This window comes from Branchiostoma belcheri, unplaced genomic scaffold (assembly GCF_001625305.1).
Source record: "Branchiostoma belcheri isolate BF01 breed outbred unplaced genomic scaffold, Haploidv18h27 scaffold53, whole genome shotgun sequence".
NCBI lineage: Eukaryota > Metazoa > Chordata > Leptocardii > Amphioxiformes > Branchiostomatidae > Branchiostoma > Branchiostoma belcheri.
In genome coordinates, this window is record NW_017804165.1 from 1,571,454 (window position 1) to 1,598,641 (window position 27,188).

The 27,188-nt window shown below is 40.5% G+C and overlaps 1 protein-coding gene across 3 annotated transcripts in view; it reads left to right on the forward strand.

Moving 5' to 3' along the window:
* The first annotated feature begins 3,251 nt into the window (after positions 1-3,251).
* Positions 3,252-27,188, forward strand: part of LOC109480926 (GREB1-like protein) — a 47,841-nt gene continuing 23,904 nt past the window's right edge. Inside the window, exons 1-2 of one of the 3 annotated variants that reach the window (XM_019783310.1) lie at positions 3,252-3,359; positions 23,803-23,962. In XM_019783310.1, the coding sequence (XP_019638869.1) occupies positions 23,888-23,962 (75 nt within the window). In that variant the 5' untranslated portion in view covers positions 3,252-3,359; positions 23,803-23,887. Of the gene's footprint in view, positions 3,360-12,150; positions 12,269-22,675; positions 22,692-23,802; positions 23,963-27,188 lie in introns of those variants that run through there. The other 2 variants (XM_019783311.1, XM_019783312.1) reach the window with 2 other exon arrangements.

A 27,188-nucleotide genomic window follows, 5' to 3' on the forward strand; every position in this document is an offset into this window, starting at 1 on the left:
CCACCTGTGTGCAGAACTCAATGTTTGTGTGCTACAAGCTTAAGTGATCTAGCCTGAGTGTCAGCCTTTTTAGCTTTCGTCCGCTGCCGACAATTCTGCTGCAGGCAGCAGATCGTGGGGAGCGGACGAAGGCTGACACTCATAATCTTCAAGCAGATCATACATGTATGGTGGCAAGGCATTGTCCATGGCCAGAGGAGTGTCCTTTAGCCACCATAGGTGGCCGTACAAACTCCTCTGGCTAATGGATACTGTCTTGCCACCAAAAGGGATCTGCTTGGAGATTAGACACTCGGGCTATAACTGATCAGCAGGTTGAAATGCTGGCTTAGCTGTTAGTGTTCAAAGCCGTGCCCCTTGTTACTGGCAGTAGTACTAAAGGTGAAAAGTGAAGCCCGATCTGATTTTGTGTAGAGCATTGCAGCCTATTTTAGTCATTGACTTTGTCTAATATCCAGTGGCTGTTTCTTACTAAAGCAATTTATAGAAAGAAACACAATCGTAATCCACGGCAAAAACATTAGCTACCTAGGTTTCTTTTTTCGGGTACATGTACTAGTAACTAGTCTAAAAAATTAGAATTATTTTCGTGTTAAGTCTAGTGTCCCCTAAAATCCTGTATTGCACTACATGTGCCTTTGTTTCGGCCAATAGTATCGAGCATCCATGATAAAGCTTGGAGTTAAGTCAATATTTGTGGCTTTGTCCAATATTTACCTGATTCCATTTTCCCGGGGTTCTTATCCTGCCCGTATACACAAAACAGCCACGTTTCTTGGGGCGATGTTGTTGCCAACCCTTTGATGACTGCCCCATGTTCCATTTGCCACGTGTTTGTCGCACACTTCTATCTTGATTACACTGTACATCATCATCCATTGGTACCACTGAAAGACCAATCAACACACGGCACGTGTAAAAGGCGGCATATCAAAAAGATATACACTATTTATTACACCTGTTCAGCTCAAGTTTATAATAAAGTGACTAGTTAGACTAGTTACAACACGGTGAGAAGGTCTTTTTGGGAAAGGCGCTTTGTACACTGGTTTGTTCCATTCAGAAAAACCAATGAGCAGAGCGCGAATTCGGTTTTGTTTGCTCATTATGGAAATCTGAAACGGACATACATTATACTTTGGTGGATCAGTTCCTATCTATCTCAACATTTGGGAAAGTTACGTACGTGTCAGGTTTATGGATATGATTTCTTTCTTCCTGATGCGCAATCCCGTTAGAGGTAGCCAACTGAATGACTACTTCATATCCACCTGGAAAACATACTTTTCGGCATGGCAGGTTTTATGTTTTTTGCATGTAAACGTCAAGTACTAAGTAGGTGTCTAAAGAAGATGAGGTACAAAATCGTAACGTTTCTGTAAAGAAATGCCACCACAACCACACTGATTTGAATTGGAAGAGACGAACGTCCTGTCTGCTAGCTTGTCGATGTTTTGCAACTAGTGGTTACCTACCGTGATCTTTAGCTTCTCATCACTTACTCACGGTTATAAAGAACTGGCGAATGTTTGATTGTGTCATTGTTTCGGAACAGGAATTGGGCATACTGCATAGCTGACTTTTCTTAGCGTTTCCTGTAACTATGCTATAAGACTTTTAGTGTGGAAGAACCGATACAGTCGTGAAGGTAAGCATAACCAGAAGTAGAGTGATAGGAATTACCAGTTAACTACCGCAACGTCATCTATCGGAATATAAGGGAAGGGCATACTGTTACCAAGCAAGGAGGTTATGTTTTTCAACCTCACTGTTGCGCCTGTGAAATTGTTTCCACTTGCCTCCTTTGGTTGCGGAAAAAACGAGGTTGCCAACTCTCCTAATAATTTACTCCATTTGGCCAATTTTATAGCATTTTCAGCAACGAAAGTAGTCTTGTGGAGACAGAGAAACGATCTCTCACTTCCAGAGCGCTGCGGATCCTCACAAGCTAAGGTGGGTGATAAGCAAGATCCGCTGGTAGGAGCGCGATTCAGTCATCCGATAAAGGGAGACGCAGCCGGTCTGTAGCCTCCTTCGCAGTCTTGTTGGGCGTCGGCGTTATTTTTTCTGCGAGGGAGTTTTTGCCGCGGAGAGAAGGATTCGCGTTGGAGCACAGAAAAAATTTAAACGCCGACGCCCAACAAGACTGCGAAGGAGGCTAGTCGGTCTGTCAGTTTGTCTAGCTAGCCGCCTGCACTCACTTGAAACTTTCACCAAGGTAATGAATGTTATATTTGTGACGAGCATTATATTGGACGGTAAATTCATCAAATCACGAACCTCTTGTGAGAATTATCCTTGATCATATGATTTTGATATGGCAAACAATGAAGAAAGAAAAGAAAGGAAACAAGTGAATACCTGCGTAGTTATTAAATCATAATCGAAATGTTTGTAATAAGGCAATATTAATGTCTGTAACAATGTCCAAAAGGGACGACGTGAGAAGCGATACAGTTGTCTGTCTATTAAAGGGAGAAAATCTCGGATGCCAAGTTTAGTGACTGCAAAATCGGCTCCCGGGGGACACAGGCTTGGTCACAGCTGTCATCAAGCGATAAGTGTACTTCAGGGGATGGGATAAGCGGAGCTTCATCCACTCCGCCCAGGCCTTTTGTTTTCCAACCTTCGATGTTATGAAATATCATATCACTTTGAATCTAGAGATACATTATCATCGCTATCCATTGCAACTATTGCATGTTTGAAGGACTCTCATAATTTCGGTGATCCGAAGGCAACCTTAAACTTGAGTAGGTCGGATTCACCCCGGACGAAATTCTTTCAATGGTTAACCGTTATTCTATACTCGCCATGCTCACCTGGGAAGAGAGGGGCCAATTATACCAGACTAAGTATTGTAGTGAAATTTGACGGAAAAAATAGGCTAAAAATGAACATACATTTCACTTTCTCCATCCTTTCTAACAGGGCGCTTTAGATATCTATTTTTCTATCGTCCTCCCCCCACATAGAAGTGCACTGGTCCAACATCAGAGCCACGATGAAAGGACTAGTGAAGGAGTTTTAAGAACGCCGTTGTGAAATCATTAATGCTCGTTATCCTCTGATAAATTGTATTTTTGCGCCATCGGTAGTACCATACTCATAAAGGTACATGCCAACTTTGACAGCAATATTGTTCTCATAATGACCCACTCAATACCCTCCGGTATCAAGCGGAGATAATTGCTATTCACGATAGTGCCCGAATACCCCTCAGTAGCCTCAGCGCCATCCCCCTGACCGCTCATCAACACATCGCGGCAGCCAGCGCTCCTCTCCCGCTCGCCCAGCGCATGCAGGTCTCTATTTGTGGCCGCCAGTGGTCGTGGAAGCAGCAAGGTCGCTCCAACTTGGTGAGTAGCTGTTGTATGAGATACTGTACAAGTGTGTACGTTTGTATCGCGACCGTTACCGTAGCCCGACGGGCGGTGGGGCGGCGGTGGTTTCCCGGGCCTGCCGCCGTGCCGCGCCGCTCTCCTCTGCCGAACCGCCCGGCCCGGCCAGCAACCTTGAGGCCGCGCGCTTGACTTTGCGCGGTGACGGCCATATTTACGGCCCGCTTCAGGCCTTCAACTAACCCGTAATCCCACGGTCATGCCCCGACTGAACCTTGAGGTAAAATAACGGTCCATCAAGCCGCTGTTGAACTTCCCACTTTGGTGTGTGAAATTGTGAGAGGTTACGGGCAGGGCGGTGACCCCGCCGGACCTCAGGTTTTGTGTTCATCCTCCATTTGCTAATCTGCGCCCCATGAGCTCGTGCATATGCGCATATTTATGTATGTCGTGCCCCGAATTGTATTCCCAAATCACCGGCATAAAGCACACAGTACCCTACCGGAGAACTAACGGTCCTCGCGGGACGGGTTATCCCGTAGTCTTATGGAAATGTGGGGACAGCATTTGCACCTCAGTGTGTATCACAGTGTGTTGCACCGTTAGTTAATTTGTAACACCACTATCTGGGTCAATGCTATCCAGCGCGCTATTTGTGGAGAATAAACACATTCCAGTTTACATTTACAGGGGCGGCCCAAATACTGCCCAGCAATTCTACACCAATGTCATGACCTGTGATCAAAATCTAATTTTGTTTCTGGAGAGAAAATAAAAATGAGGATATGATATTATGTAAGTAACAGTTTGGGTCATAGAATTGCTATTTGGATAATTGCAAGGATGGGTTTGAGTTGAAGTAGAGTCATTTGAATATTCCCTCAGTGGTTATAAATGTGTCAAGGGTGGAACAGCCATTTGCATGAAGAAACCGATTATTTGTATCCATTTGCTAGCATGATGTAATGTTTTTACCTATGTAGCCTGGTGTGCCCTTTTGCTATGATATATTAACAATTAAAATTTAAAGCCTCCACTCAGAAATGTTGCTATTAGGTAATGCGTATATTACCAATGTATGAATGGAAATTATAATATGTTGTAGAATCTGTTTGAGAAAGCATAATGATGTCTATGAATGGTTGGACTGGTGGTTTATTAAATAACATGTCCCACCCTGGGTGATGCTGAGAACACATCTGCTGGAGCGATACCGGGCAAGGTACCAAGATTCACTGGAAAGTGTGGGAACCATTAACAACAAAAGCTTTGAGGTACCTAGAAGAATAAATTTCTTGTCTCATTGTGACAGGCCAGTGGTTTGGAAAAGGGCAGGGGGTCCCAGGGCATTGACATCAATGAAACTGAACACTCCTGCTATCTGAAGTGAAACACTAGACCAAGAAGGGATTTTGAAAGTGGTCTAGTCTTCAGTCTAATGGTACCCTACAACTCTGAACAACCACAAGAAGATGCATTCACATTGTACTGGGTTACACTCTTGTTGGATTTTCCTTTTGTAAGAGGCTTGATTTTTCTAGGTCAGGTTTGACTCCTTTGTGTACTGTAAGGTTAGTCTATTGTGTGCCATTGCACAAAGGACTTAGCCTTTTTCTCATTAAGTTGGTAATAGGGTAGAATTTCCTTGTTGCTCTGTTAGTTGTTAACAATGGATTTTTTTTTTGCATTAAACTTCTTATGATATCATGGAACATTTTCTTGCACAAGTCAGCTCACATCTTAGGACTTTGGCATCATTATTCACGCTGTTGTTGGCCATTGTTGTCACTGCTGGCAGCCATATTTTCAACTAGGAGTAGGAAGGTGGTAACAAAAGTATGTTTTTTTGTGTGTAAAGTTTTTCCCAATTCGGAAAAAAAGATTCTTTGTTCCAATCCAAACCATTGCTCTTATTATTTGAAAGGAAATAAGAAATGAAAAGATATTTGCTATTTGTAGAATCTAATAGAAAGGTTGAAGATGAAATGCATGTCCTCCTACTGCTACTTCTTGCTACCCATTTTATTTTTCTGAGAATTCTTCCTCTTAATTCTTCTCTGCCTATCACATTTCCACCTTGACTGTAATGAAGTGAAAGCCATGTGTGAAAGAAGTGACCTGGTTAAGTAGAAGCCATGATCATGAATGGGAGGGTCTCTTTTGTTTTCTTTATCCCTATTGAACAGCAGTTCAGGCATAAATCAACACCTTTCACCAGATGAATGTGTTACAACAGTTCATTCCTGTCGTTCAACTTCAAGGTCAGGACTGGGTGTTCATTGTTTACGCTGAGGTTTGACTCCCCTGTGTGACGACAATTGCCGTGACCCCCAGGAAACCAAAGGTCAAACATGTGGTGAGATTAGCCCTGAGCTCTTTGTAGGACAGCCATAACAGATCCTGGATACCTGGGGGAGCAGTCTTCATAGAAGGCAGTGCTGAGGCAAAAATGGACTCAAAGCAAAGACAAAAAATTATCACTGCATTGTAGTTTCTGAATAGATTGTTAAATTTCTTTAGTGCTAAGTCTGTTTGTTATTCATGATATTTTTTTAGAGTAGAGTTTATAAATAGAATCAAAACAGGAAATGTTAGCTAGAAATCTCTGAAACTGATTGTACATCCTTTTCAAGGTGTCAATGGCACAAAGTCTGCATGGGGATGGTTTCTATTTTTATAGATAGAATCTTGTCAAACTCAAAGCAGGAAATGTTATCTAGAAATCTCTGAAACTGATTGTACATCCTTTTCAAGGTGTCAATGGCACAAAGTCTGCATGGGGATGGTTTCTATTTTTACCTTCGCCAAGAAGGTTATGTTTTCAGGGGCGTTCGTGTATGTGTGTGTGTGTCTGTCTGTCTGTCTGTCTGTCAACACGATAACTTGAGAAGGCCTTAATGGATTGTCTTGATACTTGGTAGGTGGGTAGGTCTTGATGAGACCTCAAAATGATTAGATTTTGGACCCCCTAGCGGCTTGTTATGGTACTGCAGCTGAACTTCCGGTTTTGATATGATCTAGACATGCTATGGCGATGAAATTTAGATGGAAGGTAGCTCTTGTGCTGGGGAAGAAGTGACGTGAGTTTAGGCCCCCTAGCAGCTTGCTCTGGAACTGCAGCGATATATTCTTGAAAGTATTCAAAAGGGGATAACTCAAGAACCGGTTGACGGATCGTCGTGATTTTTGGTATGTAGGTAGCTTACGTGATGCTTAATATAATTATGTGACAATTATGCAAATATGGATGTAATTTGCATAATTTATGGGGAAAATCTATAAATCAACTGCATTCCATGATAGGACAATTGAAGCTTGTGACATTGGTAATTGACAACGAGAGAAACACAGGAAGATATTGATTATGTTAATAATGACTTAATTTGCATAACTAATGAGAAAATTTTGTAATTATGTAATGATAACTGCCTGGAATTTCATATTTGTGGTATTTGAAAGTTAAATTGAGGTGAACATCATTAAACATAATTCATTCAAATCAGGATCTCATTTGCATAATTTATTAGGAAATGCTAGAATGCATTGTTTGTTAATATAAGACTGTTTTTTGGTTGAGATTATGATAAAATGATATAAATAATGAAAATTAGGTTCCTATTTCTTAAATCAGGGGGGAATAATCTAATCTATAATTTGTCCGTCATGAAGATTAACATCATTTGGCGAAGGTATGAGATCGGGGAACTCTAGTTATATATAGAATCTTGTCAAAACAGGAAATGTTATCTGGAAATCTCTGAAACTGATTGTACATCCTTTTCAAGGTGTCAAACTCAAAGGCACAAAGTCTGCATGGGGATGGTTTCTATTTTTCAGCTAGCTTCAGTGAAAATGGATCAGTCCTGAGAAGAATTGACTCCTCTTGACTGCTGAAGCGCTGCTTACCATGACAGGAGTGAGAGGGCTCTGATGGCCAGGCCAACAGTGCATATATTGGAAATCATTAAGACCAGAATTTCATAAACAAATCCTGCAGTAATACTTGGTGAGAACCAGTATTCAAAGTCATCTGAATAATTACATTACTCTGCAACCTGCATGTAGAAATACCTTACAGTTTTTCGCAGAATTCAGTTCAATAATGCATGGTTTAATGTTGCTGGTGGTAGGTGTAATAAAATCACAAGGACGTAGTTCACTAAATGCCAGTTTGCCTGGTGAATTTCAATGACCTGAAAATCAATAGCGGTATTGGATGCAGGAGATCCCTGATGCATATGAGATTTGCCTCTGGCCATTCCATGTAATTCAGCCCTGAGTCAGATGAATGCCAGGCTGTGTGATGTTAAGATCAATACTTGTCTTGCCGGCCAGGGTTCAGTCCATTAAAGCAATGTGCTTCTCTCTGTCTAATGCCTGCCACTCACCACACGTACTTCCGTTACCTGCTTTTAACCATCTTCAGTACAGGACTGTATGGATGGTGACCCAAATCATAGCTTTTTTGCTCAATCTACTATTGAAATGATTTGGGGCTACAACAATGTTGACTCAGCTACCAGTCGTGGCCAGGGGTTTTTATTTATTGGGGAGTTAGAATAAATTGATTGGTCAAGCGGCAGCATGTGGTATTTTTTAATAAAAAAGGACTTAAAATAAAATTGTAAATTCCACATTCAAAATGGAATAGCTTGAGATTGTCAATGATGACATATCAGTCTAAGACTCAAACTATGCTAACTCCGGTATAATTAAACCACGGAGGTTTAAACCTCCTTGATGAAACTATGCCATGTATGCTCATTTTGGATTCAAATCAAATAAACTCAATTTGCAACAAACTCAAACTCAAACTGAAGCAAATATTCAACTGAAAAGCTTCCAAGTCACATGCTAATGTCTGCAGTATCTATCAGGAAACTTAGTTTTGTACTTGTATGCGCATTTTGCTATCACTGTCGTGATTAACATTACTGTATTGATCTCGAGGTTTGAGATAATATCCAGCAGGTGTGGCAAGCCACAGTATAGTATTTGTAGTACTACCAATACCGGGTACTATTAAAGCACTGAAAAAAGCATTCATTTCTATGCTTCTCTAGTACAGAGGACCGCTCCTGCTGTTACATTTCTTTCTTGTATTCATTTGGGTGAATATAGTATATTCAGACTATATATAACATTACTATATATAGTCTGAGTCAACCACTTTTGTAGTGTGTTGTTGATTACTGCTATCTGTCAGCGTTTTTTTTTCCAACTGCACAATTTCATTGTTGCAGGGTGCAGTTAATGTAGCCGATCATAACTACATGCATGCTGAATATTCATCTGACTAGATTTTCCAGCACATTTACCCTGAAACAATAGTCACAATACACAAGGCAGAAGAAGTAATGGGGTATGACTTCTTTGTTTTACTATTCTAGCAAATGATCAATCCAAGTTGTAGTTAACCATTCTCCAAGGTTGGCTGAAAACAAGAATTGTGCAGTAGAGTTGAAGACATGCTGACATGGCACAGAGACATTTACTAAAGTTGTCCAAATAAGGATACCTAAGCTTTGAATTAGTTTGATTTAAATACACCAACACCAGGTGATAATCAGCAATTGTCGACCTTAAAGTTGCAGATTTTTGTACTGATCATTCTTGTTACGATTTGCTAGTCATCACTTCATCTGGAAGAAATCTGAGGCATCTTTTTTTTGTTGTTTCGACCAGAGTTATTCCATTTGTGCATCAAATGTGGGGTCCCTTGATGATGTTCTTTAGTTTGTGTGACCTTGTGTGTCCCAGCTCTAACAGCCTTGAACAATGCTATTGAATCAGCCATTGTCCCTCCCTCCTCAGCTGCTATTCTAGCTGTAACCCAGAATCTAGCCATCCATGATGTCTACTGTGACCTTTCCAAGATTATTGTGATCCTTTCCATCTGAGTGCCTAACAAGGCCTTGAAGAATTATGTATTCAGATTAAAATATACGGTCAGACTTGGCTATTTTAACTCGTAACTCAGGCTACAAAGTAAAGGAAGGAACCAGCATTCAAAGATGTAGAATTCTGTGAAAATAACTGTATGCAATTTTTATGGACCCTAAATATTATAGCAGTTGTAGATAACCCAGGGAAGCTTGGTAATATCTGTTCTTCACATATATCTCCACATATCTGTTAGCCAGTAATTAAAAAGTAAAAAAAACTCAACATACAATTAAGAAAATTTTGTGAATTGTAGAATTATTTACACAAGCTACTAGGGACATGTGGCTTTGGCACACCACCTTTATATTTTTATCTGCAAATGGCAGGCTGCAGGTGGGTACTTGAAGCCCTGGGTTATTGATTAATTTAGATGATAACCTTCTCTGTTTTTGTATACTGGCATTCATGTTGATTACAGTGCATTATTAAATAGGTTTTGAAGATCATATTTACACGGAGTGACCGAGGCACGGAAGCTAATTTGCATTTTGTGACATGCAAGGTAAGCAGGTGATTTTTAAACACCAGCGGAAGTTGATCTGTAAAGTCATAACATACATGTAAGAGTTATAATTCACAAATGATGAAGTATAGATAAGAAAATATCTATAACTTCAATGAGCTCAGGCAGACGCAGTCCCTAACCAAAGTCCATAAGTGTCTTCAAAGTGAGAGATAAGGAAGCTGTTATTTAAGGGCAGGGTAAATAATGTTGACCCATACCTGTCAGCATGGAAAATTGATAGACAAGTCACGTAAGACCCTGTGACATTAGCACACATGTGGCCTAGGGGACCATGCACTCAGTCAGGAGATCTGTGTGTGGGGGCTGCATGAGGCTTTGATATTTGTCTCATTGAAGATGTTCACTTGTGTGTGTATCTTAAATTGATCTTTTAATACCCAGAACAGAAGTTACTTATGTGAGATGGAGTATGACATCATCTGATGGACAGAATCAGGTCATATTAGTCTAAAAATTCAGCACTGAGAAAAGATGAAAACAAATTTGTATGGATATTGAAATCAGCACCACGGGTTCTAGGCATTGGATGCCTAGTCTTGTTACCAAACCTATTATAGCCCCCTCTATTTGTAGAGAGGACGTAGGACTCGGGAGCTATAATAGGTTTGGTAACCAGGCTAAGATGCCTTGAGTCTGGTAACTAGTACTTCATGTTTCTGTCATCATTGAAGAAAACATGTTACTTTGTCAAATGTACATGTACCACTCTATTTGCACCTGTATCTGTGTACAGTATGTACTAGCCTGGTTACCATACCTATTATAGCTTCCGAGTCCTACATTCTCTCCAGATTTAGGACTCGGGCGGGAGCTGTACTAGGTTTGGTAACCAGGCTAAGTATATACTTGATGTTACATTTAGCTACCCTGAATATTGATTGTGCAGCCAAAACTAAACTGTCCTAAATATGAGTTGATCTATCCATGGCATTTCAGCACCACGGCAGGCCATCGCGAGCAGAACCAACTTCTACAGGCTCTCGTTCTTCCCCCGCACCATCAGGGAATGGAATGAACTTGAACCTGGTGCGGCGGAGGCGGGGTCTCTTGCCCAGTTCAAATCTGAACTGGCGAGGACCCTGCTGCATTGAGCCACCCCATCATGTCTTGTATATATGTAAATATTACTAACGCACTAATGCACTTGTCCCGTCTTTAGCACACACAAAATCAGTTGTCTTATGTTCCCTTCTCATTTATCCTTGTTTTACCTTTGTTTTTATGTACTGGGTCACAATTGTAACTAATCAATGCGTAACGACTGCCAATAATCCTACATGGTAGGGCTAGGCAGTAACGGAGATGATGATGATGAACACCTACTCACACTGTTCAGGTGAGAAATCATCCAGGCTGACATTTTAAAAAGCCACGTGTCGACATCTCCAGATGCAGTATTTGGGAACATTTATCCCTCCTATCCCTTTCTTTGCCACAGGCTAAAAAGACTGGCCTCCAGCTAAGTAAAGATTGTCCCTAAGCTTGCTTGGGAGGGCCCATTAGTAGGTGGCTCCATCATAAGCAGCATTATATGCAATACCGGTGTGAAAGCTAGGTGGCACTTTTGAAATGGAGCATCAGGAGCATGTAAAACTGTTGCACATGGAGGTAGATGCTATTTACATGTTGAATGCTTCAGTTCCTTGGAAACAATGAAATCTGTATGTGCTCATGTAGGTTTAATACATTAGCTTCCGACCACTGGGAATGCTCTTGATTTGCCATGAAATTAGATTTACATGGCCGAAAAATTGAGCCCATATTTTAGGGACACTGTTGACCTTGACCCAAATAAAGTGGATTAGAGTTGTAAGTGGTTTGTGGAGGTTGCTGTTTTGTTAGAACTTATTTAGAGCTGAAGACTAGGTGTGACGCTCATTTTTGTAGACAGTTCAAGGATGTGCAGATTATAATCATTAACAGTCTCTCTATAGTATGTATATCAATGGTGAAAAAAACGTCCAATGTTTGAGACTATCCAGTCTTTAATCCAGTAACACCCTGGGGCCTAGAATAGCAGATGTTTTCCAAGCTTGAGATAATATGCCAAGATAAATTTACAGATAAACCAAAGGAGGCTGCAGTGGTTTCTGAGTCATGCTACCTGATCTAGTGGCTGAAAACTGATCCTGGAATTGACTGTAACCATTATTGGGGAGAGTAGCCTCCTCAGATGGCCTGCAAAACTGACTCATGCAAACCGATGCCTGCAAACTGATTCCTGAGGATGTTCGGAATTTAGGCCACAGGTAGGGAATTGTTTACAGGATGGACCTTGACTGGACCAACAGGCACAAAGTCCACTGCAAATATTTACCCAAGGGGCAGTGCCAGAGGTATTTGTCCCCAGCATGGTGGAAATGACCCAGTTTTCAGCCAGCCTTTGAACAGGCAGGAAGGGCAGAACCATTACTGAGAGTTTGTGTGGCAGGAGGGAAACCATCAAGGTTCAGAGGTGAGCAAATGTACTTCAGGCAACTGGGGCTGGTTTTGATTGTGTGGTGTGTAACTGTGACCTACTGTGACTCCTGTGCTTCTAGAAAGAAACTGTTGTGGTTGATCTGGTGAGATAATGTAGGCACAGGGGTAAACACACGTGTTATCAGTTACCTGACAAAAGGTGAAGCGTAGGTGGTCACTTCTTCATGTACTAGTACTTCATTCAGATGAAGAACTTCTGTACTTCATCACTGTTGTAGAATGATGATTAGTTCATTTAGTCACCTTCATGTAGACAAAAGTGTTTTATTTTCTTCACAATGAAGAATGAATCATTAATTGCCTTTACACTTAGACTGTATTTTACCAACCTCATTGATTCCACCTGTACTATGTAACCAGATCCAGGGGTCATTTTGTAAGAATGGTCAATTCAGAAACAATTTTTTCTGTCCAATTTTCCCTATCCTTGGGTTACAATGCTGACAAGGCACATGTCTGCTTTTGCTCTTATCTATAAAGGAAAGATTCAAAATGTAGGTTTGTATGGGATATAGGATTATTTTAGTTTTACCAGTGGTCAGTTGGGTGTGTTTGACCCTGTCTTGGTTGACCAGTTCACAAAGACCATTTGAACGCATTGTTTAGCACAGGTGAATGGATGCACTAAGTAAACACTCCACACAGCAAAACCCTGACTAACAAATGCAAATGCAATTCCTCAAGTGGTCTAAAAACTATTAACGTCATATACGTTTGAGTTAGAATTAAGTCAAGTTGCTTCATGGAAGACAAATGAGCTACGTCAATTATTTTTTTCAATGGTGAGATGTTTGAAAGCTGTGCTGGTGGAGATCATCACCAGTGTTGAGAATGTATTGTGGCCAAACAAACGGGTGTGTACTTTGTACAAGAAAGGGTCAGGTTTGTTTGCAGTTGCTGGGTAGGGTACAGGTGCAGGGAAGGGTGGGGCTGGGAGGGTTCAGTCATTCATTCGTAGGGGAGTGAAGGGGTGTACCAGAAACACTTTTTTTACTTCCATAGATGGAAAAAGCATCTTAGATGGAAAATACAAGATGTATTTGACTGGTGTGTAACTTGATGAATTTATAACCACTCATGGTATATCTGTTACTTAGCTATTCTCAGTATTTAGGACTGTTTTGAAAGGATAAAATTTAGAAAACAGATATTAGGAAAGATATAATATTACCTGTATGTATAGGTATACATGTATATAGCCACAAATAACAGAGACCTCCTGGTAGAAATTGCAATTGGTTCCAAAAATAACTCTGTATACAATCAAGTGCCTGCATGGCAGCCACCACAGAGATACTTTACATATTATCCATATCCATATTATGTTTCGTTAATCATGGTTCGTGACGCTGATTTTGCTTTCAATTACCACTAAAAGTCAAACATTTTTTCTAAGTCTGACTCAATAAGATGATACATGGTCAAAATGAAATGCACTTCAAATGCAGGGGACTAAGGGTGTCTTATGGTAAATCCGTACATAAAGGCCGTTTAAATTGTAGTCAGGATTTGTTACAGATGGGGCCAGTTAAAGATATCCCTGCACCCTGCTGAACTTGTGTGATTATCCGGGCCACAACAAAGACCCGGTTTACACACGGGCAGAATCCTTGCGAATGCAAAGGTTTTCCCTCCTTGTAAACCAGCCCCAATTTGCATACACAATTTTTGTACGCAATTTTTCGAACATTACCTCTAGCGCAGGCATACAATCAGCAGCTCGCCCTCCATGTAAACCAGGTCAAAATGCTATGTCGAAGCCCCCCCCCCTGCATGTAAAATGGAAGAGCCGACCTAGATGGGGATGACAACGTCAGCTGAGACAAGGGGCTCCATTGACCCCTGCAGAACAAGTGTGTCTCCCCCACATGATGGATGGGGCCTCACATGCTGATTCAGATCAGGTGTGGGCTCAGCCAAATGCATCACTGGTTGAGGGATAGCAGGTGCCGTGATTCCTGAAATACTTGCAGTGGTTTTACCTGTACACGTATGTGTGTAGGATTTCTTCACACTGGCCTCTACACCATGAAATCATCACTCCAATACAGATTTTGATTCAGTAATGCACTCTGTGGTCCCACTGCGAAATTTGAGCACCTGGTGAATTGGGTGCGTAATTTATTACGTGAGCGTAACTAATTACAGAAAAAAATACAGTGGTAGGTTTTGGTCAACCACTTGACTTCGACAAACTGGAAAACTAGTATTACATAAACAATTGTATTCCAGAGTTATATTTATTCAAGTATTTGGTATTTGTTGCTTTCAATCTCTCTTCATGCTTTTTATAGGAGTGATGAAAGGTTTTTGTCGTCATAGTTTTCCACACCCATTTTAGAAAAACATCATGTCCCACTTTGTCCTGACCTAACACAATTGACAAGGTCACCACCTTTTCCTGATGGTGATTTATGTAATTAGCTCCCAGGCCTCCTTCCTGGGCATCAACTCTTGTTAGGATCCAGCTCCTACCTTATCGATTCTGCCCAGCTCCTGGGATTAAAATTTACCAGGCTGAAGCCCAGCTCAGGCCTTGGAAAAAAATGTTGTGTTTTCAGGTACCTGACCAACCTTGGCAAAAACCTGCTTATACTAGCCTAGCAAAGAAGGGACATTGAATTTTCAATCTAACTATGAAAATGTTGTAGAGTCATTTTTCAACATGATCTCCTTTTTTCTCTAGCAATAGAAAAATGATACCCCGTATTTGAAGTCAATGTGTAATATTGTGCTTCTGTCTTCATATTACCAATGTTTAGAACTGTATTCAGAAACATGACATTAGTTTTAGAAGGCCTTATTCCTCTGGACTCCAGTCAGGTTGACTAATGATAGAGAGATCCATCTGTAGGCTTGACCCAGTCACTTCCAGTTACTTCAGCATGCTCAATTGAAGTGAGAATTGGTATATGATATTGGGGATGATCCATTGTTCAGAGTCCAGGGGACACAAAATTAAACGTGATGCACCTAGTGATGGAAGGTGATCTTTGTAAGGGTCTTCCTAATCAGCTGGAAAAATTTTGCATTGGCTTTGGTCTAAAGTTGCGTTTGTGATCATGATAGTGCTATCATTGAGTTAGCAAGATTCTGTACAGTACACACGTACATTTGTATGTCAATGTTATTCATGTAGCACTTATACACATCAAAATGCAAGTTGCTAGTAAATGTTTGCAAAACAAGACTGGGGAAGGCAATCAGTTTGTGTGACTCTCAAGACTAAAACAGGTACATTCATGTTTGGGGAGAAAATGCATGTTGAAAAAATAGAGAGAAATTTGCCCCTGTGAATCATGTGGTACTTAGATGAAGATGACAGCCGTGGCGCCAGCCAGCTTAGCTCAGATTGCCAGTCTCAGAGATGGCAGGTACCCTGTGTGCTGTAAAAGCACTTTGAGTAATATGTGGACGTCTCCCAAGATTCATCACAAGTAATGGCCAAGAAACAGTGTTGTTGGCATTTCTGCAAATGTATGCATAAATGGGACTAATTCAAGGTCACTATGTGTTATAGAGACTGTAAAAAAACATTGTATCAGATGATGTATTAGATGAAATGTGGGTATCTTTCTGATACATGTAGTAATGATATATATTCCACACATATTACATACACATTAGCTGGTAACATGGTTCACTCACATCCTTAGTCCTATCTGACCTCTGATTGGTTGATTCAGCCCTGACCCATTTGCTATGCCTGGGAGATCGTCTATAAATATTTCCTTTGATCTGCAGGCCAAGGCTGTCATTTTAATGAGGTGTATTGACATCGCAACACAAACAGGTAATAGGACACAACTCAATGGTAAATCTTCCTTTACCGAGGTTCAAAAGAGCTAAATACATTACACAGGTTTTATAACTAAAGCTACATATGATTGACGAGGCACATTGCACCAGCAACCAAAGGCAATATTATTCACCTTTATCTGGTGCACATGAGGTAATTGCAGTGTGTATAGTTTTCATCAGAACTTACAAGTCCTCTGAAGTTGCCTTGCCGAATCAATTGGTCCTGGGTAGATCTACTCCCTCCTCCAACTACAGTATATCTCCTGTCAACTGTGCATTAGATTGAGTGGATATTGAGGTCTGGGCTTTGGCAGATCTGCAGGGGCAGTTTACTCCTGTACCAATCAATACACATCTAGGTCGAAGTCATAAATCTTCCCACCTGTCGTCCCAACCTGTCGTGTAAGTCCGTACATTGCACATTCGACGTTAACCTCCATTTTCATGGCCTTTCTCATGGCGTGATTGATATGATGGAAAGCAACAGTACCCATTATTGGAGCAGAGGATAGGAAGACAAATGGGAAGACATTGGAAACTAGAGAACTTGAAATGGAACTACAATATCAGGAGATACCTTAAATGAACTGATGCTAACTGATAACATCTTTTTCAGTCTTGTATGAGCAGAGAAGGAAGGAAGTAATTTACCAGGCATCTGAGTGGTCACAAATCATCTCAGTTGCCTGCAGGTGAAAAATTCATCGATAAATCATAGGATGGATGATGTATGATGCACTGCCTGAACGGCTGTAACATCTTGTAAAGGATGTGTCCTCGTAGAGAGGTATGCATTCGTCTTCCTTTGAGTGAGGCAGTATTGCTTGGCACTGTGTTCCCTGGTAATGATGATGAGGTATGCTGTGTAGATTACCCTCTGGCTGTTCCATGGTTGTCATTTGTCAGTCAGGATGTTGTGTTCAGAGGAAGCATCAGTGGATACTATGCATGTCCTCTCTGTGAAATTTCTTATTGAGAATTCCTGAATTTCAGACACAGAGGTACCTCAAAAAGAACATAGGTCTAGAGTCTGGAGATATCACAAGACTATGACTAGCAGGAGTTGATACCATATAGCAACCATACAGCAAACCAGTGCCTTTACCTGAGCATTAGCTTACTTCTGTCCACATTTTAACAGAAATGAATGGGTTATAGCCTTCTCCTATGACAGGACCCATACCTTTCTCCCATCATCAAGTTGTTTCTGGTCCCAAGGTGCTACTTACGGGGATATCACATCAGGTAAAGGGGAAAAGCAACATGTAGGACATCGTCCACAATTCCGAACAACAGAATGACATCTCTTGGACAAGGTGGGATTATTGGTCTTGTAAGGTCATAGTGTCTACACTGCCTGGCATTGTTTTACATGTATACTAGTCTAGGCTAGCTCTTGTTGATGATTATATAACTTTGAGTTATTTATTAGAAAGGCCACAGGCTGCAGACAAATGAAACAGCCAGATTGAATTGTGTTGAACAGGTGGCCCAGATAAAGAAACAGAATACTTTGATGTTTGGAGCCTTTGTAATTACAAGTCTGGGTATGCGACCTCAGGGTATTGATTGGATGTACCAGCATGTATCAATATTTTCCTGAGGTAGGTCAGTTTGTACCGACATCTGTCAGGTGAACATGTAGGTACATATCAAAGCAGCAAAACCATATCTACCTCATGGTAGCTTGAAGAATACCAGTAGATATTTTTAGGTGGACTCACATATGTGTATGGCAGAAGGATAGCTGTAGTAACAGGTAAGATCTGCTTGCTTTTGATTGTCACAATTATTATCCTCAACATTTTTAAAATGTAGCTGGATTTCGATGCAACACATTCATAATGTACTGTATTTTTTAACGTCGTAACACCTAAATTTCAATAGCATCCATGACATTTACGCTAGATGTCAAGGGCACTGGTCCCGTGAATTTTTGAAAATCAAACGGCTCTTCCCCAGCTAAGGTATATTGTTCGCTATCATGTAATAATCGAGACGACATTACCACTGATAAAGGTTGATATGAGTCTCCTGATGAATTACTGAGATGGACCCTGGTCCACGGGGAGTTGGAAATAAAAGAATGGGGGATGATGTAATGGGGACAACCTGTCAGACCAGTTCAAGTTGTTGAGATCAGACAAGGATTGTTAGATGTATTCCAGAAGGAAGGAAATTATGTGTGAGCCACACTGAACAGCAGGTTATTGTGCGTTGGAGATTGAAGGTTAGCGTCAGTGACATGTATAGGATTTCAGGTAGCAAATATCCCTGTCTCTCTATTGATCTGATGACACCATGTGTATATTTCTTCTGGTGGACCTTGTTTGCACAATCAGTGTTGAACTCCTAAGGGACTATGAGATTGCAATGATCATTATTCTATGCTTTCATTATGAAGTACCAACCATATGTAGCTGATGTGATGTGGAAGGATTGTTCAGAAGGGATAGTTTCTGTGAAGAGTCTGTAAGGTAAGATAATTTGTAAAGTTGAAAAACATATTAATATGGCTCATTGTATGAACCAGTTATATAATATCTGCCATCGTATAATTTAATTTTTAATCACGTAGGTCTTTACAATTCAGGCACTCATAATGTCTGGCTGACAAGCCGTTGCTTATACCGTTATAACCATTCTCTGCATGAGCCTGTCATGTCTTTGCATGCCATTCCCTGTAACATAAAGGCGCTGGCGCTGTTGGCACCTACCTTGCTGGGAATGACTGATGAGGCCGACCATATTTCTTTATTTGTCGGGTTGAATCCCAATTGTAATCATACAGGCGCTGGCATGCAATCTTTCTGATAGCCCATCTGTCTTGTTAAGGTTTTCTTGATTCTCATTAGATGATTCAAAATTGATGTTATGATTGGCATTTAGGCTGGCTTTTGAAAAGATGCAGCATCGAATGAATGTGCTGAGGCTCCAGCCTGATCATTGTGTTGCAAGCAAGGTAAGTGCCATGTCACATTGTCTGCTTTGATACCAAACTAGTGTTACTTATTTGACTCTACTTAGGGACTAATTATAAGTAAGTTGCTACATACACGTGATTCAAAGTGCTGTAACTTAGTGTAAAGGTAAGGTGGCCGACATCAGAGTGAAGTATTTAGCAAGATGCTTTTTTGATAGATAGTAGTAGTGCAATGCAGCCTCACCACTACCATCTTGTTGATAAAAACAACATGCTTATATGGAGAAAGCTATTGAGAATGAGAGCTATAGAGTTGCACATGTATCAACAAAATTGCATGCCCTGAACAGTACTGCCAATTTGCAAGGGATGGGTGAAAAAGGTGTTGGTTTTCTTGCTATTTTTCCTGTGAATGGTAGAAAGTGGGATGGTTTGTTGTTACGTCACATGGTCAGTACTGGTGAAAAGGGTGGAGGCTGGGTTTGTGTGGACTGGAACAGGAGAAGCTGGAGACTGTCAGATTGGTTAGCCAGGTTACCAAACCTATTATAGCTCCCGAGTCCTACATCCTCTCTATATTTGTGGAGAGGATGTAGGACTCTGGAGATTTAATAGGTTTGGTAACCAGGCTACAGATTGGTCTGAATATTATGAATATTTAGTTACTGCTTGAATTTTGAGATGATTCATGGGACCCTCAGATAAAGTTACATATGCATTCTGCATCAGATAACCAGACATTCCTCCAAGTCCAGGATGTTGGCTGTGACCCTGTGTTGAGTAAACATCAGGGATTAACAGCCACATGCTGGCTTACTTCACAATCACATGCTTGTACAGATCAGATCTAACCTTCTAAAGCACACCCTTTACACTGTAGTGCTCTAACGATTTTTTCAGACAGCTATATACATGTACTTTTGTACTTTTCTGAATGATTTGCAGGACGGTCTGACTTGGACTTGGACATTTTTGGTGCTTTTATTAAGTAAGGTGCTACACTTTGATTTCTTTGATCTTGCTCTTCATTGCGGATTTGAGATTTTGACTTTAATGGTCTAATATAGTGGATAGAAACGTGACTTTTTGATAGAAAATTCATGATAACTAGGTTGGTGTATTGAAAGCACTATTGTATGAAGTCAGCCTTGAAAGGTGGGCAGAGAATTGCATGATGCCACCTGCTGAGAGTTGAGAAATGAAAAGTTAATGGACTGGACAGATGTAAGAAAAGGCTTATATACCACCTGGATAGAACCACATTTTATTTTGCAGAAAAATTCTTGAGAATGTATGTGCTTGTTATGCCTTTCTTACATCCTGTATCCTAACAAATTGTATTTCAATGAAGAAAGCAGCCATAACATTTACAGGAATCCAAATAGTTTCATGTTAAAAACTACCACTTTTGTAATTAACTGTGGTTACTAATGAATCCATTAGACTAAGGCCACACCAATTTAATTTCTTGGTTAACGGATTCGCCTCTTCATTTTTTTCTGATTTGCAAATAAAAATAAAAATTCAGAATCAACTGCAAAATGCTCATATTTTGCCCTAAACAGTTGAAAACAGTCCTTTTCATCCTACTTGTTACAGTTATTCCATCTTTCAATGCAATGGTATCATTAAAAGTTCAAAATTCATTGTTTAAATTTTGAACCAGCCTGGTGTGTTGACTTCATGGCTCCTTTCGTACCATTTGGGCCATAATAGGATGCCTAGGCCTGTTTTTATTTTTTATTTTTTTTCGCCCGCCCGCTCCATTATTTTTCTGGAAAAATCCGTTAACCAAGAAATTAAATTGGTGTGGCCTAAGGCTGTACCTGGCAGCTTGCTAGCTTGCTACGTTTCCTATCTGTTGTGATTGACTGTGACATATCATATATTATTCATACATGGCACCAGACTACCCCCAATCTGCTATAATTGCTGGTGACATGTCATACATTGTATGTGAACCATTGTTCAATGAGTCTGCATTATCAGTAACATTGTACCATGAAAACACTTTATCCAGCATGATATGTCCACATCTTCAGATCTTTTTGCTGGCTAAGATCTTGAGGTTATACGGCTTATGTTGGAGACTTGAATGTGAAGCACATAGGTGTGTATTGCTCCTAAACTTGAAACGTGGTTGTAACTTCAGAATTTTACACCCTCAGTTGGGGTAGTGGCCTGTCAAAAAGGCTGAAAATGTTTCAGTTTTCTACCTGACATCTGCTTGGAGATTGCATTTGGTGGCTGAATGCTGGCAGACTTGTCCTGGTAATTATCATGCCCCCCACCAGCTATTCACACTGAGGTGTTCACACAACTGTAAACAGGGCAGATTTATGTCCAGTTGTTTTGGGGGTGTTTAGCAGCTGCCTGCAAATTACCCCTGAGTGAGTTAGATGTCAATTGATATGTTTATCTGGGGATGTACCTTTGGAACCACCTGTAACATCTATCCAAAGAGGAAACAAGATGCACAGATAGGAGGAGGAGATGACCTTTAATGATTAGTACAGTCTTGCTGAAATGCACTCATGTACAGTGTACCTAAGACTGCAGCTCAAAATGTCAGATTATGAGCAGTTGTCCACAACTGAACTTGATTTATAAGTGTACGATTTGCTCAATTCTACTCAATTCATGGTGCCTTTTTCCATGGATGTGTATCATACAGGAGAGCAAAGTTATTCTAATGGTTTGAAAATGTATTGCCTTTGATAAAACAGCAAAAAAGTCCATTAAGTATGTGGACTAAAGTGGAACTACTCTTTTTTTTTCAAATTTAGCGTCAATTTTATTTTCTTCTTTGAATGGCCAATGTACATTCCCATGACTTGCCTCAGCCAGACTCTTACTGATAGTCAGTACTTACCCAGCGTGTGCACTATACTGTCTTTTTCCAGCAGGAACAGTCTTTTTTTTCAGCAGGAACAATGTGCGAAAAGACAAAGCCTTTAGTATTGACAGAGCAGGTTCCACAGCAGGACCAGCTGTCCCCCTTGGCAGTAGAAACACCTACACAACAAGACTCAATAGGAGTTGACCCATCAGTACTGAATGGCTGAGGCCTTGTTTTGTCCCAGGGTTTTTATTGTGGGACCAGGTGTGTAGGACGGAATATTGGCCTTGTTGCCTTGGAGACTGTGAATGTGATGGTCGGCAGCTGACTTAAGTATGACTTTTTTGAAGTAGCCTGGTAATGTTGCTAGTCTTGTACATCTTAGATCTGCTTTGAATATTGGGTCCAAAGGAGACTGAGAGATTCTGAAAATTTCATCATTTGTCAGTGACTTTTGGAGCATTTGCCAGCATATATTCACCTTCAAAGCCATTAGGATAGTGTCTCTGGAATATGTAAAAAAAAAAAACACAATTCTGTGGCATTCCCATTGTACATATTGATAATCCAGGTATGTTGTACCAATACACATCAGAAGAGTGTTGTGCTTTGCTTCAGCCTGTGCTTTACTGGTGCTTCCACATCCTCCTAAGTTCCCTCTCCCTTTAGGGCAGCCATAGATCATGTGACAGTGGGAAGTCTTTGTTTCTGGGTCCCTCGGGATGTGATGGGTAATTATCATAGATCCCAATCTGTCAACCAACCGGTCCAGTTGGCCTCCATCTCCACATTGTTCTTGACTGCGTCTTGAGTGAATGAGAGTCCCACGCCCAGGTAAGGTTAGGATCTCTGCTCAAGCTACTTTTGCACCTGTGTCAGACACTTGTCTTTGACATCATGAAGTTCTATGAACTTGTGATGACTTGTTGGATTATAACTTTGTGGAAAAGGCAGCAGCTCTGCAGTGATTTTTAGGGAGTTTTCTGTTTTGTAATCAGGGATTAGAAAAGTAGGCCATCAAGGGAATGGTTGTTGTTAACTTGTCATATCCATTATATTCCGTGTCATACAATGTTTAACACCTGTAAAGCCTGCTTGCTGCATGTTGAAACTACACTATCCATATATATCCACTGGCAAAGGAACTAGTTATACTTATAGTACAAGATAGTAAGAATCTATAATTTTTCTGACTTTGGTATCAACATTAAACATAACCATTAAAGACCTAGTTGAGAGACAGAGGTTGACTTTCAAATTTGGTAGATGTGACTTGTAATACATTGTCTTGTTTTTCAGTAAGTACATAGAGCAATGTAAAGATGTAGATTCTTCTTAAGGTGATAAGATGTTGTCCATTGCACCCTCCAGTCACCGCGTGCTTGTGATTAAGGCATGTTTTGTGTGCACCTGCCTCCAGGCCATTTGGTATATGAACCGGTTGAACAAGTTGAAACACACTAAACAATGCAGGTCGTCAGGTGATTATGTGAACCAGTCATGCAGCAGTTCATCTGCATTGGTTCATCTGCCAGTTGTTCCTCTGTCAGAGGGTGAAAAAGGGGGATTCTGAGATACTGATTTTAATAAATCTAGCCGTGGTAGCCATTGACATTAGGGAGCCGACGGAAACTACGGAGGAGGGCACCCAGACTATGATAAATCTGCTGACAAGTTCACATCCTTGTCAGAGAGTTAATAAAGACGAATATATTGTAGAAAAATTGTCATAATCATGACTTGGAATGGACTCTTCTCTCATAAAAATGATTTTTCATATTTCAGGAGCAGACACTTTTGCCGTAGATGTCACTGTTTATGTATAAGTTTATCAACAGATGCAGTGCAGCATGTTCCATGGGTATTACCAAGTTTCTAGGAGATCAGTTTCATCATCAATCACAAGGCAAATGCTAATATGTAGATTTATCTTATTTCCTTGCAGTGTTAGGAAGTTAGGACCTCCTGACTTCGCAGCACAAGTGAGAGTTTGACCTTTGAGCACTTTGTCTGGTGGACCAAGTCTCTCCATGACTGATATCTACCACATCAACATTAATACTCTGCGGACACGCATTCGGGAGTATAACCCATATGCACATAAGGTGAGAGGTTTGTTCTTTTGTTTAGCAAAGTTTTGAATGCTCTTACATATAGTTGAGCCTTTCTCAGGTCTTGGAAAAAAAGTTGTGTTTCCTGTTTCTTGACCGACCCTAGAAAAAACTGTCGACCCTGGCCTTTTTTATGTCAATTCCTGGTAGGGATATAAATTTTTCAAGCTGATTGACCTTTGCTAGCTCCATGATCTGACAATTTTTTCGGGACTTAAACAGGAAACACAACGGTTTTTTTCCTTGGCCTCAGAAACTTTGACATTATCACAGTAAATTAGAGGGTCTGGTGTATGTAATAAGAAAGGGAATACAAATCCTGGTTTCACAACTGGTTTCTGTCACAGATCTGTGGGTATAAAAGATGTAACTGTTATGGCTCACAGCTGGCCACATGTCATTGATCTTGAGCAAGCTATTTAAGTTTTGGAGAACATGGGTTAGGTCCTTGGCAAACTTCTGAAAATCAAGCTTGCACTAACCATGGTATACCCTGACATGAAGCCATATTGTATTGAAAAATTTTTAAAAAGCTTATGAAAACTGATTACTCAGAAGAAATGATATAACTTCAGAATGAAATTAAAAGCATTGTATTACTGCTTTATCTGTTTGCTTGTGACTGTTCCATTCTCATTGCTCACAGTATACAAATTTGGTACGTGGAGGAGAGAGATAGATGAGAAATCACCGTCAATTTGTTTTGAAAATTAAAAATATATTTTAAGATTTAATGTACATCTTTGAAGCAGTCTCAGAATTAGCACAAGATATGTTTTGAAAAATCAACTTACTGTGTAATACGAAGTAGCCCGTTTGTTATGTTGATGTAATAGAGAACTGTTCGAATACTCAGCTGAATATTCAGGCATTAGAGTTCCCAATGAATTGTCCCATTCTGTTATTGGTCTGGGAAACTCCATGGCAGGTAAATACCATCAGTAACAATATAGTTTATCTGCAAAGGATACCATTCGTAGCACTTACCAATAAATTCTTACCACGGGAACCACTAAATGCCATCAGTAACAATATAGTTTAGTGGTCCCCATGGTAAAAATGTATTTTGTCGTTAAAAAAAGTGCTACAAATGGAATCCTTTCCAGACAGGATATGAGCAAAGTTTCCAGAGAATGTTCCAATCTCCATGTCCTCATATGACTGTAAAGTTCAGGGTATACGTATAGCGTGTACTTTGAACAGGATACACAACATCCCAATGTTGAACCCAACACATGTGATGTAGAACCTGTGACCTTGCCTGGTGGTCAAAGTTCAAGGACCATTAGATATAGATTCTGCTCATGAACATATTCATGTGCAGGGAGTCGTCCTGCCGGTTCAGATAGGTCATTACTGGGGCAGGCTGACAGGCTGTACGCATGTGGTGGAACAGGTCTCTACTGGAGAACAGTTCAGCCATCGTGCACGGGGAAAAGGCACACATTCATTAACCTGGCAAAACCTTGTTTTGGGCATTTGGAAAATATTTGTTTGAGTAACGAATCCTGTTGGGCAGTTGTTTTATTGATACCTCTGATCCAGCATTACAATGTGGAAGAACAACAGGACAGGATACAGGGTAGGAACCTCCTTGGTTATACATGAGGGTATACATGTACGTAGTGTGCTGGTATTGTATGTTTGAAGCTCTTTAAACGCCACAGTTATGGTGCAACATTTGCACTTGTGACCACATCAAACACTGTAATTGTGTTTTGATTACATTTTATGTGTTGTGTGCATGTATAGTTACGTACTTGCATTGTTTACATGTAATGTTGGCTATATTTGCTGGTAGCTGATAATAATCGTCAATGTATGTACACGTAATATTCAACAGATCGCTGTTATTTGGTTCCCTTCATGCATAGTGGGACAAAGGCATGATTATCCTTGCTGTTTCTGTAACAGGATTTAGGATATACCCTGTCCCCTCTCCCAGCAAGTAGGGATATTTCAATGTTTCCCTTATGCACCAAGGCCTTGGCTGTTTCACTGTATAGCTGGTATAGTCACTAGGTCTGTGTATGAGGGTTCATTACCTACAATAGATAAGTGGTAATTGAAGTCATGGAAAGAATAGCAGTAAACTGTAGGTTACTATATGTATATATATATATAATACTAACAAACCAACGACATAACCCTCCCAGTGTCAGAGTCAGTTGGGTTACCTTTTGGCAATGTCAGGCTTACATAGAATGATGGTTCAACTGCCTGGCAGAGTGTCTGTGTCCATAAAATAACCTTCCTGAAGGCTGTGACATGGTTTCGCATGTAGGGCTCAAAATTCTTTCTGTATATACGTGCCGTGCCACATGATATATTACATGCAGCAGACAAGTCCATAAAATATTGAATTATGAAGCAAGTGAGTGGATATATTACCTGCAGTAGACAAGTCCATAAAACTTTGAATTATGAAGCAAGTGAGTGGCTGGTACCATTTTCTAAGGATGGTTTGAATGGTCCTGACTTTGGAATTTTTTTTTTTTTTTTGTGATATGTCAGTACTTAACTAATTACTGTTTAATTGTGTTGTTTTGTTTGACTTTATACACCTTGATTATGTCCAACCCTTCCATATAACCCCTCTCAATGATTCAATCATTCATGAATGGTTCACCCAGACTTGTTTTACCAGCAGTCCTTGGGAGTGTGAGATGACCTTCAAATTAAACGACCTTCAGTTAATACTGTAACTGTTACTGAGATTAGCCTCTGTTGTAACCTTCTGAGACAGAACTGTGTCCCAATGCAAATGAAGAATTTGTTGATCAATTTTTGCTTTCGAAACAAAAGAACAGATGGTACTTGACACAAAACTGACTAACTGAACGTTACTTGTGTACAAGGCATTGAAATGACAAGGAAAAACAGATGTTGTTTTACTGAAAAAAAAAGACCAAATGGTCACTGTGTCCAATAGCCTGGGTACCATCCCCAGTAGTATATTCGCAAACTCTATAACTGGGTCTGGACTTGCACACATATGTAGCGTCTGGAGTCTAAATATTCGTTCAGATTTTGAACGAGCGCGCTGATTGGTCCTACTCGTCTAAGCCCTTTTTTGGGTGTGTACATATTAGGTAAGGGCTGTTCGGATGTCCGAACGGCGACGTTAGCGTCCGTTCGAACGTCCGAACGCCTTATCATCAACATGTCCGACGGCGAACCGAACGCTAAAGCGCACATGATATAGCCGTAGTCAGTCTTT